This window comes from Podarcis cretensis (genome assembly GCF_951804945.1).
Source record: "Podarcis cretensis genome assembly, chromosome: 8".
In the NCBI taxonomy this organism is placed as follows: Eukaryota; Metazoa; Chordata; class Lepidosauria; order Squamata; family Lacertidae; genus Podarcis; species Podarcis cretensis.
Genome location: NC_137177.1, coordinates 1,803,681 through 1,821,914, shown reverse-complemented (window position 1 = coordinate 1,821,914; position 18,234 = coordinate 1,803,681). Strand labels below are relative to the sequence as shown.

The following is an 18,234-nucleotide window of genomic DNA, read 5'->3' as shown; positions in this document are numbered from 1 at the left end:
GAGGAGAGGTCTTATAAACAGATATTGTCCAAGAAACGTAACTGAAACCAATATGTTAATCATTCTCTTGTGGTTGAGCTTTCAGAAACATTTGGCTGGCTGTTGCTTGAGGGAGATTGGTCTTTCTGACTTAGGCAGTTGGGTTCCCAAACTGTCACACTATTGAAAGCAAGGGATTTTCTTAAAATGGGCAAAACCACCGCTAGCAAGAGACAGCCTTTCTTTCATGCCGTGAGGGAGAGAGAAGTCATTCCTTTTGACCAGGAAAACATTGTTGCATGGCAAGGTCCCATGAAGTGGAATAAAGACACATGAAATAGTATTTTAGCTTAATGGGCGAAAAAGGCCTCAACTTTATTGGTTACAGAATGTGAGTGGTATTGGCTTAAAGGTAAAGGTAAAGGGACCCCTGACCATTAGTTCCAGTTGTGGCCGACTCTGGGGTTGCGGCGCTCATCTCGCTTTACTGGCCGAGGGAGCCGGCGTTCAGCTTCTGGGTCATGTGGCCAGCAGGACTAAGCCGCTTCTGGCGAAATCAGAGCAGCGCACGGAAACGCCGTTCACCTTCCCGCTGGAGCGGTACCTATTTATCTACTTGCACTTTGATGTGCTTTCGAACTGCTAGGTTGGCAGGAGCAGGGACCGAGCAACGGGAGCTCACCCCGTCACAGGGATTTGAACCGCCGACCTTCTGATCAGCAAGTCCTAGGCTCAGTGGTTTAACCCACAGCGCCATCCGCGTCCCTTTGTATTGGCTTAGGCATTGGAAACCACACAACTATACCTGACTCCTGCCTGTCTGCAGGAGTCTTGGAAGGGTTAACCACCAGTAGGGGGAGCCCTGCTGATACACATCAACTAGGGACTCCCCCAGGGTCACCGCTAGGGGTCATGCCATGGCCCTAGCGCCCCCCCCATCTTGGGCTTTGGATGGAGACCACGCCCCCTGGATTCTTTTAATGGAATACCCTTGAATTAGGAGGGTTAGGTGATGGCCACTACCTCCCCTCCCCTTCAACCTAAGAAAAACAGGGGCGAGTCCTCCGCCGTGGGCAGTTTAAATAGCTTGTGCCATGCCCCTGGACTGTCCGATTTGGACGGCCTAAGGATGATGTGGCAGAGGACCATCCAATGCTCCCAGCCCGCAACGGCATCTCCGGGATGATGTTTCCGGGAACGGGAAATGGCTCTCCCTCCAGAGTGTGGAGTGTGATACTTTCTGAAGATGCTCAGAGGCGCTACCCTTTCACAGCAGAAAGTGTGATTAATTCTGCTGCTTGTCTTTTCCTGAGGTTTCTGGGATCAGAGATGGTGACCCTGTGTTGCTCATACAGATTTGTGAGTTATTTAGATGTTAAAAGGATTAGACGGGGGGGGGGGGGAGAGACACACAAAATGTGCACGTGTGAACGCCTTCTAATCCTCAAAAGTTGAAGCAGGAGAATGGGCAGAAAGGGCAAACTTGGCCTAGCTCCGCAGCCCTTGTCGGTTTTGCCAATCTCCATGGAAATGGCTGTGGGCCTGGGGAATCCTTCCTTTTACAGTCCCTTAAATCACAACGGTTTAATTGCCGCACAAAGCTTCCCCTTGGAGCCTTGGCATATGGAGGGGCTGGTTAACTTCCCAAGGGGAAAAGGGGGGGGAGGGACTGGATAATTAACTAGGGTCATGTGAACCACACATTCCCCATTCCTTTGTTATAGTGTGCCTTAGCTGGATGTGGTGGGGAGGCCAAGTTTTAAAAGTGGGTCGGGGGGGGGGAGGACACATTCCCCCCTCTTTCCCCAGACACTCTGCTTTTGTTACTGAGGAACAATGGAGAGCAGCCAGAGATTAAAAGGGGTCGCGTGTTCCAAGCCAGCCATGCCCTGTCCTGTGGTGGCTCGCTTTTTGGGTGGCATGTGGGCCTTTTGTTTGGTGCAGCGGCAGGCGCCAGATGTTGGCGTGACGCGTGAAATCTATACAGCAACAGCACTGGCTCTCTCCCCCCCCTCTCTCCTCCTCTCTCTGCTTCCCCTCCCTTCTTTTCTGTTTAACTCTTTTCAGCAATTTGTCTGCCTGGCTGCAGCAACAGCCACGGATACTGCGAGAAACCTGGAGAGTGCAAGTGTCGTATTGGCTGGCAAGGGCACTTCTGCGACGAGTGCGTCCGCTACCCAGGCTGCCTCCATGGCACCTGCATGCAGCCCTGGCAGTGCACCTGCCAAGAAGGTTGGGGAGGGCTCTTCTGCAACCAAGACCTCAACTACTGCACCAACCACCGCCCATGCAAGAATGGCGCCACCTGCACCAACACAGGGCCTGGGAGCTACACCTGCAGCTGCAGGGCTGGTTTTGCGGGGACGAAATGCGAGATCGAGACCAACGAATGCGACAGCAACCCTTGCAAGAATGGAGGCAGCTGCAGTGTCAGTATAGCACCTTAACCCTCAAACTCCACCTTCCTTTCTCCTAAACCCATTCTCACAACTTCTATAAGTTTTGCACATCCACCGCGTAACAACAGATGCGTAGGTATCTCTCATTAGATTACAGGTGGATAATGTAATTTCTGTGTTCTGGGATGTTTCCAAATTCACATTTAGTAATCCTGGAAAACAGTGTGGGCTACACTGAAGAGAGAGAATGTAGGTTACTAATAGTAAAAGTTATAGGAGCTCTGTGAGCAAGTTGAAGTCTTGCACCAACTATGAACTCACTTAGGGAAGCTGCTGTTTTCTCAGTCTCTGCATATTAGACATGGCCTACCATACAAGGAGGTTGTAAAGCTCATTGAGACCATGTCTGATGTATTTTGACACACTGGAATTGTGGTTTAGAACTACTAGAAGCTACCATCAGGAAGGTGTGGCAGTCTCCATGGAAGTCCCAGGTTGTATGTTGTCACTGCCAGGTATAATGCTGAACCACGTTTAGGAACCAGATGCGAATTCTATCTCATATTACATGACAGACTTCCTTTGAGGGTTGGGGGAAGGCATTTCTGTACTAAAGTGTGCATCTGAGACAGTGGCGTAGCGTGGGGGGTGCAGGGGGGGCCGGGCGCAACATCGGGGGGGGCGCTCGCCGCCTCCGGAGTCGCCGAAGAGCCTCGGGCGCAGGCTGTAGCAGAGCCCCATGTCTCGCGGAACCAACGAGCTGTGCACGTGTCCGGGCTGAAGGCATCCGGCAGGCAGCGGCTCTCAGCGCTCGCTGCAGTCCCTGCGCGTCAGGGCCACGGAGGGCGCACCAGGCAGCCCCTCCTCACAGCCCCGTCGCCGCCACTGCTGCTGCAGCTGCTGGGCCATGTTGCATTTTCCTCGCCTCTCTGCCCTCCTCCTCCTCCGGGCAAGCGGCGTCGTTTGGGCGGCAGTGCCAGCGGCAACTCGCCTCAGATCACCTGACACGGACCCGCTGCCGCCGCCGTGGCTACCTTACCGTAAATACCCCAGCCCAGGCAGCAGCAAGAAGAAGCTGGCAGAGGCGGCAGGTTAGGGGTTAGGGGCGCAAATTACTTGCCTTGCCCTGGGTTAGGGGGCGCAAATTACTTGCCTTGCCCCGGGTTAGGGGGCGCAAATTACTTGCCTTGCCCCGGGTGCTGACTACCCACGCTATGCCGCTGATCTGAGAGAACTCTGCTGGAGACAGATGTACCCTCTTCCCTAATGGTTGCAGCAAAGCCCAGTGTTTCCCTTGGTTAGTGTGAATGGTACCCTGTGCTGAACTCAAATACCAATTCAGTTGTGTAAAACCTGGCATACCCCTAAGATCACTTGTGCATAGAATCATTGAATCTTAGAGTTGGAAGGGACCCCTGCGGTCATCTAGTCCAGCCCACTGCAATGCTGGAATCTCAGCTCAAGCATCCATGACAGATGGACACCCAACCTCTGTTTAAAAACCTCCAAGTAAGGAGGGTCCACCACCTCTTGTGGGAGTCTGTTCCACTCCTGAACAGTTCTTCCTATCAGAAAGTATTTCCGAATTTTTAATCTGAATCTCCTTTCTTGCAAATTTGAAGCCATTGGTTCGAGTCCTCCCCTCCAGAGCAGGAGAAAATGAGCTTGCTTCATCTTCCATGGGACAGCGCTTCAGATACTTGAAGTGGCTATCATATCTCCTCCCAGTCTCCTCTTTTCCAGGCTAAACCTACCCAACTCCTTCAACTGTTCCTCATAAGGCTTGGTTTCCAGACCCTTGATTGTCTTTGTCGCCCTTCTCTGCACACATTCCAGCTTGTCAACATCCTTCTTAAATTGTGGTGCTCAGAAGTGGACATAGTACTCCAGGTGTGGTCTGACCAAGGCAGAATAGAGCGGTACTATGACTTCCCTGGATCGGGACGCTATACTTCTGTTGATGCAGCCTAGAATAACATTCATGTTTTTTGCTGATGCATCACACTGTTGTCTCCTCTTAAGCTTGTGGTCCACCAAGACCCCTAGATCCTTTCTACAAGTACTGCTAGTATGCCAGGTGTCCCCCATCCTGTATTTGTGCATCTGATTCTTCCTGCCTAAGTGCAGAACCTGACATTTGTCCCTGTTGCAATTCCTCGTAGGAGTATGTATGCGAAGGTAAATTTGTGTAACTGCCATGATTTCTCTACTCTGAACTTGGGGGGCTTGGAGCTAGCTAGAGGGCCTATTCTTTTTCTCATATATCTAATGGGAACAGTCTTTGCAGATTCTACTCAAGAATGTTATTCATAAATGCCATCTTTCTAAGAAGAGGGTGCTGTAGGGAAATCCTCAAGGATTAGTCATTTCGCAAATCAGAAGAGCCTTATCTTTATTTGAAAACTTGCTGGTCAACTTCAGAGTTAGCACACACAGTGTGCACTTAAGATGATGGTGACATGAAGTGGTGACAGGGTGGATTAACAATGTGTACGCAGGTGGCGCAGGTGACCCGGAAGCTGTACGCCGGCTCCCTCGGCCAGTAAAGCGAGATGCGCGCCGCAACCCCAGAGTTGGTCACGACTGGACCTAATGGTCAGGGGTCCCTTTACCTTTACCTTATACATACATACCAGAAGTCATAAGGCCAAACCCAGAGATGAATGACAACTTTCAAAGGTGAAATTCAGTAGCCCAAATGGGAGATCAAATATGTTTTGTACAGACAGTCTGGCCGTAAGCCAATCACCCCATGTAGCAGATTTGGGGCAACACTTTGGGAGATGAAGATGGGACATAAATCACTAAGGGAGTTCTCCTTTCTAAGCTATGCTGAATTAAACTGAATAGAATTTGCACAGCAGGCAGCAAGTGTGAATCTGGACCCTGACATGCTGGTATCCAAGCCCTAACCCTCTAGGAATCCAGGGTGGAACAGGGAGCAAACATATATTCCCTTGCAGATTTGACATTGCTGTGCCCTGAACAAGACACCCTTCCAATGAGTTCAGGTTTTAGCTAGCAAAGGTGCTCTTGCATTCAGAAGTGCCAATGACAACTTTGTTTAGGAAACCAAGGATTATGAAAAAGAAATGGTTTATGTTGCACTTAAATGAAACTGATTCAACACAAGCTGGCTGAAAGGTAAGGTTTCTGGGGAGGAATGTGCAGCCTGGCTTCTATTTATTTTCTATTTTTCAGTGTGGGAAAAATGCATCTTATGTTAGGTTTCTTGTTGCTTGTTCTATTTCACCTGTGCTTTGACCCGTGCAGGTGGTCTTAAGAGAGTCTGGTTTATTTTATTGATATAGTACAATGCATGCGCATTGGTGTCCTGAGTGATGCAAGTTGCTCCTACCCCAAGCAACTTGTGCTTTAAATCTTAGAATCATAGAATCCTAGAGTTGGAAGAGACCACAAGGGCCATCGAGTCCAACCCTCTGCCAAGCAGGAAACACCATCAGAGCACTCCTGACATATGGTTGTCAAGCCTCTGCTTAAAGACCTCCAAAGAAGGAGACTCCACCACACTCCTTGGCAGCAAATTCCACTGTTGAACAGCTCTTACTGTCAGGAAGTTCTTCCTAATGTTTAGGTGGAATCTTTTTTCTTGTAGTTTGGATCCATTGCTCTGTGTCCGCTTCTCTGGAGCAGCAGAAAACAACCTTTCTCCCTCCTCTATGTGACATCCTTTTCTATATTTGAACATGGCTATCATATCACCCCTTAACCTCCTCTTCTCCAGGCTAAACACGCCCAGCTCCCTTAGCCGTTCCTCATAAGGCATCGTTTCCAGGCCTTTGACCATTTTGGTTGCCCTCCTCTGGACACGTTCCAGTTTGTCAGTGTCCTTCTTGAACTGTGGTGACCAGAACTGGACACAGTACTCCAGGTGAGGGGGGGGGGAGGCAAGGGTAACTCAGGCTTAATTTTTGTAGCAGATAAGAATCAAATGGTTACACAGATGTTTTAAGGAGGGTTTTTAGGTAAAAGGGAATAGTCAAAGTGGCTTGCTCAGCAGCACATGAACAAATGTGTGTCTACTGCAGGATTTTAAGACAAAGCCCACTGGGGGAGAATTTTCCACCCTTGCAAAAGCAAACACCAGCTTCATAAATGGAATATGCAGCAGGGGAGAAAATGAATCAATTCAACTTCCAAAGGTGCTCCGATACTTTTCAGTTATCCCTGCCCCCAAATAATGTAATTTCATTTTTTAAAAACCTGCACCTTTACATGCAAAGATGCATTTAACTTTGCACTGAAACTTTTTACACCTCTTCTTTTTCTTCCCGCCAGTCACAATAGAAAAATATAAAGGGGTGGGATTCTCAAGGAAATTCTACATCACTTGCTTAAAATTAGCATTTGTTTCCTAAATGTGAGGGTTTGTCATCATGTCATCCCCTCCCCCCTCCCCTGCAAACACACTTTCTCTTGTAGTTGGATAATGTTTGAAAATGGAAAATTTATGCTCAGTGCCATTTCTTTAACTCAGTGGTTTTTCTAGGTTTTTCTGCCCTCAGGGAGCTCTTTTATGTTAAGTGCAAAACTGGGGAGATGGGGAACTATAAAGGACCCATGTTTCAGTGCCCTGGGTTTTTCAGATGCCTGATAATGCTTTAATCTGAACTACTTCTAGAGTAAAAAGTGTGTTTGAATGCTTGAAGGTAAAGGTAAAGGTACCCCTGCCCGTACGGGCCAGTCTTGACAGACTCTGGGGTTGTGCGCCCATCTCACTTAAGAGGCCAGGGGCCAGCGCTGTCCGGAGACACTTCCGGGTCACGTGGCCAGCGTGACATCGCTGCTCTGGCGAGCCAGAGCCGCACACGGAAACGCCGTTTACCTTCCCGCTGGTAAGCGGTCCCTATTTATCTACTTGCACCCGGGGGTGCTTTCGAACTGCTAGGTTGGCAGGCGCTGGGACCGAGCAGCGGGAGCGCACCCCGCCGCAGGGATTCGAACCGCCGACCTTTCGATCGGCAAGCCCTAGGCGCTGAGGCTTTTACCCACAGCGCCACCTGTGTCCTTTGAATGCTTAAGCACTTACAAATGGGTATCCTTGGATCACCAGAACATTTTGACATGTCTTACATCTTGATTCAGCCTTGAATTAGCCCTCAAAACTTTACTAGTCAGCCTTCCCACCTGATAGTTGCTTGTTGTGTGTTATGTTGCAGTGATTTTTAAATGCATGAGCTGCAACTATTCTTACTGTGAACATGTGTTTAGTGTTGATATTTTAGCAAAGGGTGCCACCTACTGGAAAAATCCTGAACTTGAACTTCTGACATCAAGTTTGTACAAACCTCTCCAAACAGTTCCAAGCAACTTTCACTGTTAACCTTTATACAGATACAGTGGTACCTCGGGTTACATACGCTTCAGGTTACAGACTCTGCTAACCCAGAAATAGTACCTCGGGTTAAGAACTTTGCTTCAGGATAAGAACAGAAATCGGGCTCCGGCAGCAGCAGCGGGAGGCCCCATTAGCTAAAGTGGTGCTTCAGGTTAAGAACAGTTTCAGCTTAAGAACGGACCTCCGGAACGAATTAAGTACTTAACCCGAGGTGCCACTGTATTTCCTTCAGGACAATCCATGGAGATGATGATAATTATTATTATTATTACCCATCTAACTTGTTCTCTGTGCCCAAGGGGCACCAAAGCAGATTGTGAATATGAACACAGTGGAGTCTGATGTTCAAAACAAAAATACCACACTTTAGAATATTCAGAACATTTAATATAGCTGAATAATCCTCACCGCCTTACCCTTGTAAGGTAGGGTGTAATTATTATCCCTATATTGTAACTGAGGCAACTGAGGATTCAGAGGCAAGACCACCAAATGAGTTTGTAGCAGGGATGAGATTCGAACTGGGGTTGCTTTTATTTGTAGCTCGGTCCTTTGGCCACTTTGCTGTACCCAATCCACTGAGTACCGGCAAGTTTGTCAAAATGGCAGTGTCACTGCGAGTATCCCTGTCTGTTATTGACAGAAGAAGTGCAGCATGAAATAGGGAGAACATGAGAAGCCACATCTTTCTGTTTCTACACTGCTATTCATGTTACAAGAGCCCTGCTGTCTTCCTTTATATCTGGTCACTCAGGGGAAGGTGTTGGTAGTGGAAGGAGGGCAAAGACAAGAAAATAAACCTTATTGCATTTTTCTAGGAGGGGTATATTCTAATGACAGAGCTTTCCTTTATTTTTTGCAGTATGGTACTATAACCCTTGGGAAGCGGGTGGTGCTGTGGGTTAAACCACAGAGCCTAGGACTTGCCGATCGGAAGGTCAGCGGTTCAAATCCCCGCAATGACGGGGTGAGCTCCCGTTGCTCGGTCCCTGCTCCTGCCAACCTAGCAGTTCAAAAGCATGTCAAAGTGCAAGTAGATAAATAGGTACCGCTCTGGCGGGAAGGTAAACAGCGTTTCCGTGTGCTGCTCTGCTTCGCCAGAAGTGGCTTAGTCCTGCTGGCCACATGACCCAGAAGCTGTACGCCGGCTCCCTCGGCCAGTAAAGCGAGATGAGCGCTGCAACCCCAGAGTCGGTCACGACTGGACCTAATGGTCAGGGGTCCCTTTACCTTTACTATAACCCTTGGAGCTGGTTCAGCTATATGAAGCCACCAGGACATGACTTAACCGGTAAATGGGTGCATGAATGAGGGGAAGCAACACCACTCTTCCCCAACACATCTCCTTACAGCCTCACCCTGCCCCCAAACACAAAGCACTGTTCTCTTTGCAGAGTTCACTTCCAGCACTGGAGATTAGCTGAACAGAAAAGTGCCTGGTGAGACAAACTAAGGAGGTAAGCCATTTTCTGGAAGGCTTAGCATCCCCATTAGCCTGTCACTTTTCCTCCAAAAACCAGACACACATCAACCATACTTCTCACTTTTTAAAACGTGGGTTTAATTAACCCCTTTCAGGTGCACTGCTTTTAAATGGAGTCAGTTTAAGCTATTGTTGTTGTTGTTTAGTTGTTTAATCATGTCCGCCTCTTGGTGACCCCCTGGACCAGAGCACGCCAGGCACTCCTGTCTTCCACTGCCTCCCGCAGTTTGGTCAAACTCATGCTGGTAGCTTCGAGAACACTGTCCCACCATCTCGTCCTCTGTCCTCCCCTTCTCCTTGTGCCCTCCATCTTTCCCAACATCAGGAGCTTTTCCAGGGAGTCTTTTCTTCTCATGAGGTGGCCAAAGTCTTGGAGCCTCAGCTTCAGGATCTGTCCTTCCAGTGAGCACTCAGGGCTGATTTCCTTCAGAATGGAGAGGTTTGATCTTCTTACAGTCCATGGGACTCTCAAGAGTCTCCCCCAGCACCAATTCAACTATTATATGCATATACAGTGGTACCTTGGGTTAAGTACTTAATTCGTTCCAGAGGTCCGTTCTTAACCTGAAACTGTTCTTCACCTGAAGCACCACTTTAGCTAATGGGGCCTCCTGCTGCCGCTGCGCCACAGGAGCACGATTTCTGTTCTCATCCTGAAGCAAAGTTCTTAACCTGAAGCACTATTTCTGTGTAAGCGGAGTGTGTAACCTGAGGCGTATGTAACCTGAGGTACTACTGTAATATACATATTCCTCCTCATGGAGTCTGGTCTCCTGTGTGACAAGCAGGGATACTTCTTCCTATACTTCTGCCGAGTACGACCATCACACATGGGACAACTGCATGGGCCCCTTTGGTATTGGCAGCATGAATGACAACAGAGAAAGACTGCTTGAGCTGTGTGCATCACAGCCTCTGCATCACAAACACATTCTTCCCTACCAAGGCAAAACACCAAGCCCTGGAAACATCCAAGGTCCGGCCACTAGCACCAGCTGGACTTGCTTGTCACCAGGCGATTGGCACTAAACTCTGTTTTCGTCACATGGAACTGCCACAGTGCTGACTGTAACATGGATCACTCCCTGGTTGCAAGGAAGATTCAGCTCTAGCCAAAGAGAGCCCATAACACAAAGGCAGAAAGTGCAGCCTCGAATTAACACCGCCAGAACAGTCACACCTGATCTTTGAATGCTTCTCTGATTCCGTCAAACAAGTCCCACTGAACTGCCTCAGGGATAACACTGAACCATATCAAAGAGGCAACCAAAACACAGCTTTGTCCTCCTTTGGCAAAAGAGAGCAACAGATCCTCAATTAGTTTGAGGCCGGCATAAAGGACATGTTGCCTGTTATCGCTGCCAAGCATGAGGTTCTTGTGAACGACAAGGTTGCACCCTGCAAAAAGAGACTTGCTGCACCGAGAGAGGCAAGGAGCAATGCCCAACAGATTGCCAGACAATGTGCGAAGGACTACAGGCTAAAGCTGTGCCAGAGCATTCGACTCGCTGCTGACACTGGCAACACTTATAAAAGGTACGAAGGCGCAAAGAAAGCCTTTGGACCAACAGTCAGGAAAACTGCACCACTGAAAAGCTTGTTGGGAGAGATCATCACAGGCTGCTGTATGCAGATGAAGTGATGGGCAGAGCACTATGAAGAACAGTACAGGTAAAGGGACCCCTGACCATTAGGTCCAGTTGTGACCAACTCTGGGGTTGCGGCGCTCATCTCGCTTTATTGGCCGAGGGAGCTGGCGTAAAGCTTCCGGGTCATGTGGCCAGCATGACAAAGCCGCTTCTGGCGAACCAGAGCAGCTCACGGAAACGCCATTTACCTTCCCGCCAGAGTGGTACCTATTTATCTACTTGCACTTTGACACACTTTCAAACTGCTAGATTGGCAGGAGCAGGGACCGAGCAACGGGAGCTCACCCTGTTGCGGGGATTCCAACTGCTGACCTTCTGATCAGCAAGTCCTAGGCTCTGTGGTTTAACCCACAGTGCCACCCGCATCCCATGAAGAACAGTACTCACAGATAAACATAGTCTCTGACACTGCAATTGACAGCATCCAGACTACCTGTCCTGCGAGAGCTGAATGTTCCTCCCTTGACAAGCTGAAGGACACCATCAACTCTCAGGCATATGTTAAAACCCCAGGTCCAGGAGGGAATGCTAACAGAAATGCTGAAAGCCTGCTTCAGTGCCTCCCTCATGACACATCTCCACAGCCGCCTCTTGCGGTATTGAGATCAAGGATCAGTGCCACTTGACATGTGCAACTCCAGCATTGTGACCCTCTACAAGAACAAAGGAAGGTGACTGCCGTGGCTGTAGCTATTGTGGAATCTTCTTGCTGAGTACTGTGGGTAAAGTCTTTGCCTGTGTAGTTCTCAACAGGTTGCAGTCACTCGCTGACAGCATCTGTCTATCTTGAGTCGCAATGTGAGTTTGGAGCTCAGAGGTCCACAGACAACATAACTTTATCGTTGTTTCAGCTGCAGGAGAAATGCTGAGAGCAGAGACGCCCCTTGCATGTTGCCTCCATAGACCTGGCAAAAGCCTTGCCCACCTAAGCTTCACAAGATGATTGTGTCATTCTACGAGAACATGCATGGCACTATCCAGTATGATGGCTCATGTCAGGAGTGTGTGCAGGAGCCAGGCCCTGTGACCAATAGGACTCTGCAGGACTGGGGCCTTCCTAAGTTTGTTCTGAAGAGGCAAGGCGCAGCCACACAGGTGAGGCCGATTGGTAACTCACAGCACCTGGTGGCAAGAGCCGGGAAGGGATATAAGGTTAGCATTTTCGGCTCTTGGCCACAGCAACACATTCCCTGCCTTGCTGTGTTTGACTTCTTGACTCCTTGCTTCTTGATCCTCGGACCTCTGACTTCGTGACTCCTTGCTTCTTGATTCTCGGACCTCTGACTTCGTGACTCCTTGCTTCTTGATCCTCGGACCTCTGACTTCGTGACTCCTTGCTTCTTGATTCTCGGACCCCTGACTTTGTGACTCCTTGCTTCTTGATTCTCGGACCCCTGACTTTGTGACTCCTTGCTTCTTGATTCTCGGACCCCTGACTTTGTGACTCCTTGCTTCCTAACCCTCAGACTCCTGGCTTTCTGACTCCTGGCTTCTGGACCCCCGTTCCTGCTCCCACCCCACCATCTTGCCCCCAGTCCTGACGTCCCCAGCTGGGATTTCGATCACCCCTGAACAGGACTGTGACAGCTCATCTGCAGAGGCTGTGTTTTTGCTGCGGTTGTCTTTGACATATTCCTCTCCCTGGTGCTCTCCTATGCTTTCAGCTTAATGGAAGATGGTGTGTACTTTCATTCAAGGAGCAACTGGGGTCTGTTCAACCTCGCACATTTCCGCACCAAGAGGAAAGTGTGACAGGTCTGAAATAATAAATTCAAGTGTGACGGGTCCTTAACTAAGAGATATTGTTTGCAGACGATGCAGCCTTGACAATGCACTCTGAGGAAACTCTACAGCGATTCATCAACCGTTTTGCCCAAACCTGCAGGGAGATCGGCCTGATAAAGAACAAGATCCTCGGTCAGGACATCACCAGCACTCCATGCGTCAGCATTGGTGATCCCATGCTTAAGGCAGTTGATGATTTTTGTCTACCATAACCAGCAATCTTCCCAGTGCTGGAAAATTGTATCGGCAAGGAAGCTACGGCAATGGCTTGGCTATCCAAAGGGGTATGGGAGAATGCGATACTAACATCCAGTACAAATATGAAGGTCTACTATCCTTGAGTGTTGAGCACACTCTTTTATGGAAGTGAATCATGGGCAATGTAGAACCGCCAGATGTGAAGCCTCAGTGTTTTCCACATGTGCTGTATCAGGAAGATGTTGGGCATCATAGAGTCTCAAACAAAGATGTGCTCTAATTCCCAGCCTCTTCACACTCCTGTCTCAGCAATGTCTATGCTGCCCTGGTGTGATGGCCTGGGAATCTGATTCAGAAGCTGAACCTGAGGAGTCTCAGCCTGCACAGGAGTCCCCGCCTCCAGGGCCGGCTGAGCCGGGGCAGGGCCTTGAATCTGAAGTGCCTGCACCTGTGCCGGATCCTCAGGAGCAGACACCAGATGTATCCACTCTGGCTCCGGAGGTGATTGAGGACCCACTGCCGGCAGGTGCACCTCTCCCAGTCCTGTCAGGGGAAGGTGAGTAACCCTCCAGCCTCTCCTGAACTGCAGAGGCTCAGGGCAGAGAGGCGGAGGGAACTGGTTTCTCCCAGGAGGAGTGTTCGCCTTAAGGCCAGGAGAGGCGGGTCACCTGTGGGCCGGGACCGCCCCGGCCTCAGAGAAGATAAAGGTCAGTCAGCCCGGTCCCAGGTTGCAGGAGCAACGACGTTGGAAACCTGTTTCTGCCAGCACCCAGATCTGTTTTTCCGGAGTTCCTGACCACAGCCGGCTTCTCGCTTTGGACCCCGCTTCGCCCTTGGTGGACAGTCTCTAGACCCTCGGCCCAGGACCAGACTCTGACCACACCTCACGGTAACCCCCCCCCCCGGGGCCAGGACACCTGGGCCTATCCACAGAATGGAAGATGGCAGGATAATTATTATTATTATTATTATTATTATTATTATTATTATTATTTATTTGTTTGTTTATTTATACCCCGCCCATCTGGCTGGGCCTCCCCAGCCACTCTGGGCGGCTTCCATAGAAACCAAAAATACAGTAAAATAGGATCCCTAAGGATGTGGTCTATGGGGAGCCAACTTCAGACACCAGGCCCATTGGCAGACCGACGCTGTGTTACAAAAATGTCTGCAGATGTGACATGAAGGCTGGCAACATCAACTCTGCTGTGTGAGAATCCCTTGCAGACAACCACAGTGCTTGGAGGCAGACAGGACATGTTTCCACAGCAGTGACCAGAGGGAGGAATGACTGCTGGAAGGAGTGCAGAAAGAAGAAATGCCATGGTGCTTCTGCAGCAGCACAACTGCACACCATCATCTGCCCCAGCTGCAACAAAACATGTCTCTCCTGTATTGTTCTCCACAACCACAGCAGACGCTGCAACTCTCCAACCGTTTAACCTCCAAAGGTGCTTTCCTCCATTGTCTCCTGAGACAGACAGATATCAACAAAAGGTACCATATTGCGAAGGGCATAACCGGATTCTTCCACACCAAGAAAGCAGCAACATTCAAAACAAAGAGCCAGGTGCTTTAATTTTAATTTTAATTTTAATGCATCTTAGAGTAGTAGTGCTTGAGTAAATTATTCCTGTCAGTTGTGCCTACAGCAGCTAGGTGCTTTATATTCAGTTCATAAGTTTATTGTTCTAGCCAAAGACCATGACAAACTTGTGTTAAATGATAGTATTAGTGAAATAATACAGACCATACATCCATAATATAAAAAAAAGACTTCGCCAAGTTCCAGAGCATTAAAACAGTTTCCCTTGTGCATCTGATGGCTCCAATTCTAATATTATTTTGCCTTTGTAAAATCCAGTTTGCTAACATCCATGATGTAAGAGAGAGAAGTTACCAGAGACAGTGGCGTAGCGTGGGTTGTCAGCACCCGGGGCAAGGCAAGTAATTTGCACCCCCTAACCCGTGGATTTGTGCCCCCTAACCCTAACCCCCAGATGTTGCACCCGGTGTGGCCGGCCCCCCCTGCACCCCCCACGCTACACCACTGACCAGAGACACCAGCAAATTGAAATCCGTCTTGATTTAAGATTAACCACAACAACTTATAGCGATTTTATCTAACTCCCTTTTCCTGATTTTTATTTTATATGCTTGTGTGTGTGTGTGTGTGTGTGTGCGCGCGCACACACACACACACACACGCACACACACACACAGAATTTCTCCCTGGGTGTACCTGTTTGCTTATGTGAACAAGGGTTTCAGAAAGCGATCTCTTGGACAGGTTAATAGATAATAAGTGATGCCTACCACTTGAGGTTGACCACAAATAAAATGTCTGTCTGTGTATGGGACCATGCTGTAGTGGCCATCCAAAACTGCAGTGGGCATCACTTGGAAATGCAGCTCAATAAAAGCATTTTTTACTTTTTTAAAAAAAATATTAAATTTGTATACCACTCTATGATTCTATGTAAATTTTAGCCCTTTAATCTACGCAAGTCCCCACTGTACCATTTGTATATTATAAACATTTTTTCCTCATTTAATCATGCATTTATGTGACAGCAGTGGGTGCCAAGACCAGGTCAGCAATAAATCACACACATTAAGTGATGTTAACTCTTTATTAGAAGAAACAAGGTCTGCTCTGCATTGCCAGGCCTCATGAGCACAGCAACTCTTCTTGGTAGATCTTGCCCCTATCAGGCAGTTGTGGAGTTGAAAGGTCTCCACCTTCCCACAGCTGCCTAAGTCTCCTCCTGTCCTGGGTGCTTCCCATGCAGTCTGAGACGCTGCTGCCATGTTTGTTTTTGCTCCTCTTCACATCTCTCCTGGTTCTGGGAGACCAGGGGGGAGCGTAGCTTTTTGCAGCGTGTGGTGGGGTGTGAGAGAGAGAGACACCCTGGCTTCTTCACCAGCGTGACTCATCTCTGCCTCTTGGCTTCTCTCCTCTTCTGCTTCTGCTTCTACTTCTGATTCTGGAATTCTGTCTGCCACAGACTCTTCCTGCTTTCTAAACCCCATTACCTCTTCAGCTTCTGACACCACCATCTCCCAGGCTTCTCCCTCTGACCACAAATTGCTGTCTTGCCACCAATCTCTGGGCTCTGAGTCTCCATCCCTTGAGGGTTCTCCAGCTGGTTGCCTCCCACCATTCTTCTGTGTCCAGCCAGCCCATGACATTATCCCATACATCAGGATCCTAAAAGGTTAGTTCAACACTGCCACTTTGGTTATAATTAGACAGGTATTTACAATGTAAACCTTGAAAGATACCATCAACGGTGTCTCCGAAAATTTTTACACATTACTTGGGAAGACAGGTGAACTCATACCAGTGTCCTGGAAGAAGCAAAGATCACCAGTATTGAAGCAATGATTCTTCAACATCAGATTTGTTCCCCTGGTCATGTTGTGCGGATGCCTGATGATCGTCTTCCAAAGCAGCTACTCTATTCCGAACCTAAAAATGGAAAGCGTAATGCTGGTGGTCAACAAAAGAGGTTCAAAGACTCAAGGCAAATCTTTAAGAATGTAGTATAAACACCAGCAATTGGGAAACACTGGCCTGCAAGCGCTCCAGTTGGAGAACAGCCTTTACCAAAGGTGTCCTGGGCTTTGAAGACACTCGAACTCAGGATGCAAGGGAGAAACGTGCTAAGAGGAAGACATGCTTGGCGAATCCACACTGGGATCAACTCCCGTCCAGAATGTCCCCACTGTGGAAGGACGTGTGGATCCAGAATTGGCCTCCACAGTCACTTACTGTTTGTGGAATACAATCTTTGTCGGCTACCAGTGATCTCCAAAGAAGAAGACGATGATGTAAACCATTTCCTAAATCCAAGGACGCACCTACAATGGCTTGAATTTCTGCTTGCAGTTCAGATTCTGTTTTCATTATTCTGCTGGGTTTCTTCACTGGCCAGTTATGGGTGACCACCTGTAGAACATATGGCGACCTCTTTCTTCTTCATGCACTATTTTTCCAGGTATGCTTATTAATTCATTGTTCATTGCCTTTTCCTCTTGTCTGTGCAGTAGAGCAGGAAACATGGAGTGCTGACCTGAAGCCTCCATATTTCCATTGCAAGATTGAGGCTTGAACAAATTAGGGTAGGTGAGAGACCAGTATCATTTCCTTGGAAGGTAGCAAGTGGGTTATCAGCATACTCATCCACTATCAGTCGCCTTGGATCTGAAGGGGTTAAGTTGAGAATGGAAAACAAATCCATCTCTTGAGCATTTATATCGGTGTAAAAGCTGGTAAAAGCAGAGTTAAAGTCCCAATATTGATAGATGTCATTTACCGTATTTTTCGCCCTATAAGACGCACCGTCCCATAAGGCGCACCTAGGTTTTTTGGGGGGAAATAAAGGTAAAAAAATTATTTTCCCCCCCCAGGCGCGGGGCTGGGGCGGGGGAGGCCTGAGCTTCCCCCGACCCCAGTCCCCAAACAGGCAGCTCTCTGCAAGCCGTGGGAGCCCAGGGCTGGCTCCCGCTGCTTGCGGAGAGGTCCGCGAAGCCTGGACGCACTGATCTCAGCGGGCGCAGGCTTCGGCATGCAGGCACCTCTCCGCAAGCAGCGGGAGCGCTCCCGCCGCTTGTGGAGAGGTCCGCGAAGCCTGGAGAGCGAGAGGGGTCGGTGCGCACCGATGCCTCTCGCTCTCCAGGCTTCAGCGAAAGCCTGCATTCGCCCCATAGGACGCACACACATTTCCCCTTCATTTTTTGAGGGGGAAAAGTGCGTCCTATAGGGCGAAAAATACGGTAATTGTTTGGTTACTGAATCTGATAGAGCCTTAGTGAACTCAGGCCTATCCCTGTCTTGATGTACCTTCAAGCCATCACTAACTTCAGTTTCTTTGCAACCCTGCAGATAAGCCCTAGCAGAAATCAGAATTCCTGTGTCCAGTATACCAATTATGGCATTTAAGGCTGAAAAACCCTTTCCCAGTGTGTCAGTTCTGCTAAAGCTTCTCTCTGCTGTCTATTTAGACAGGTGACATTGGTCGCGTAGAAGTTCCCACAGTGAGGGAGTCTCTGTTGTGGCGGAGTCTATTGCGCCAAGATTGTTATTACACCTAGTTGAAGTTTCATTATATGGAGGAAGCTGATGTTGCCTGGGAGCAGATATACAGTATTGGCTCCTAACAAGTTTCAATCAATTGACCAGTTAGCTAAGCTCAGGGCCGTCTTAAACATATCTGGCGCTGTGGTTCCAAGATCCCTCCGGCGCCCCCCTCCCCCTTCCCCAGAGTTGTCGACCTTTCCCCAAGCCTCTGCGGGGATCGCTCTCCACCCATGGAGGCTTGGGAGGCAAGCTGCACGCCCGTTAGCCACATGGTTGACAGAGCACAGCTGGTGGGTGTG

General features: G+C 48.9%; 1 protein-coding gene across 2 annotated transcripts in view; it reads left to right on the top strand.

Moving 5' to 3' along the window:
* The window catches only part of DLL3 (delta like canonical Notch ligand 3), a 170,208-nt gene that overhangs the window by 37,974 nt on the left and 114,000 nt on the right, over positions 1-18,234 (top strand). For both annotated transcript variants that reach the window (XM_079985492.1, XM_079985493.1), the window contains one exon: positions 2,047-2,408. In XM_079985492.1, coding sequence (XP_079841618.1) covers positions 2,047-2,408 — 362 coding nt within the window. The remainder of the gene's footprint in view (positions 1-2,046; positions 2,409-18,234) is intronic.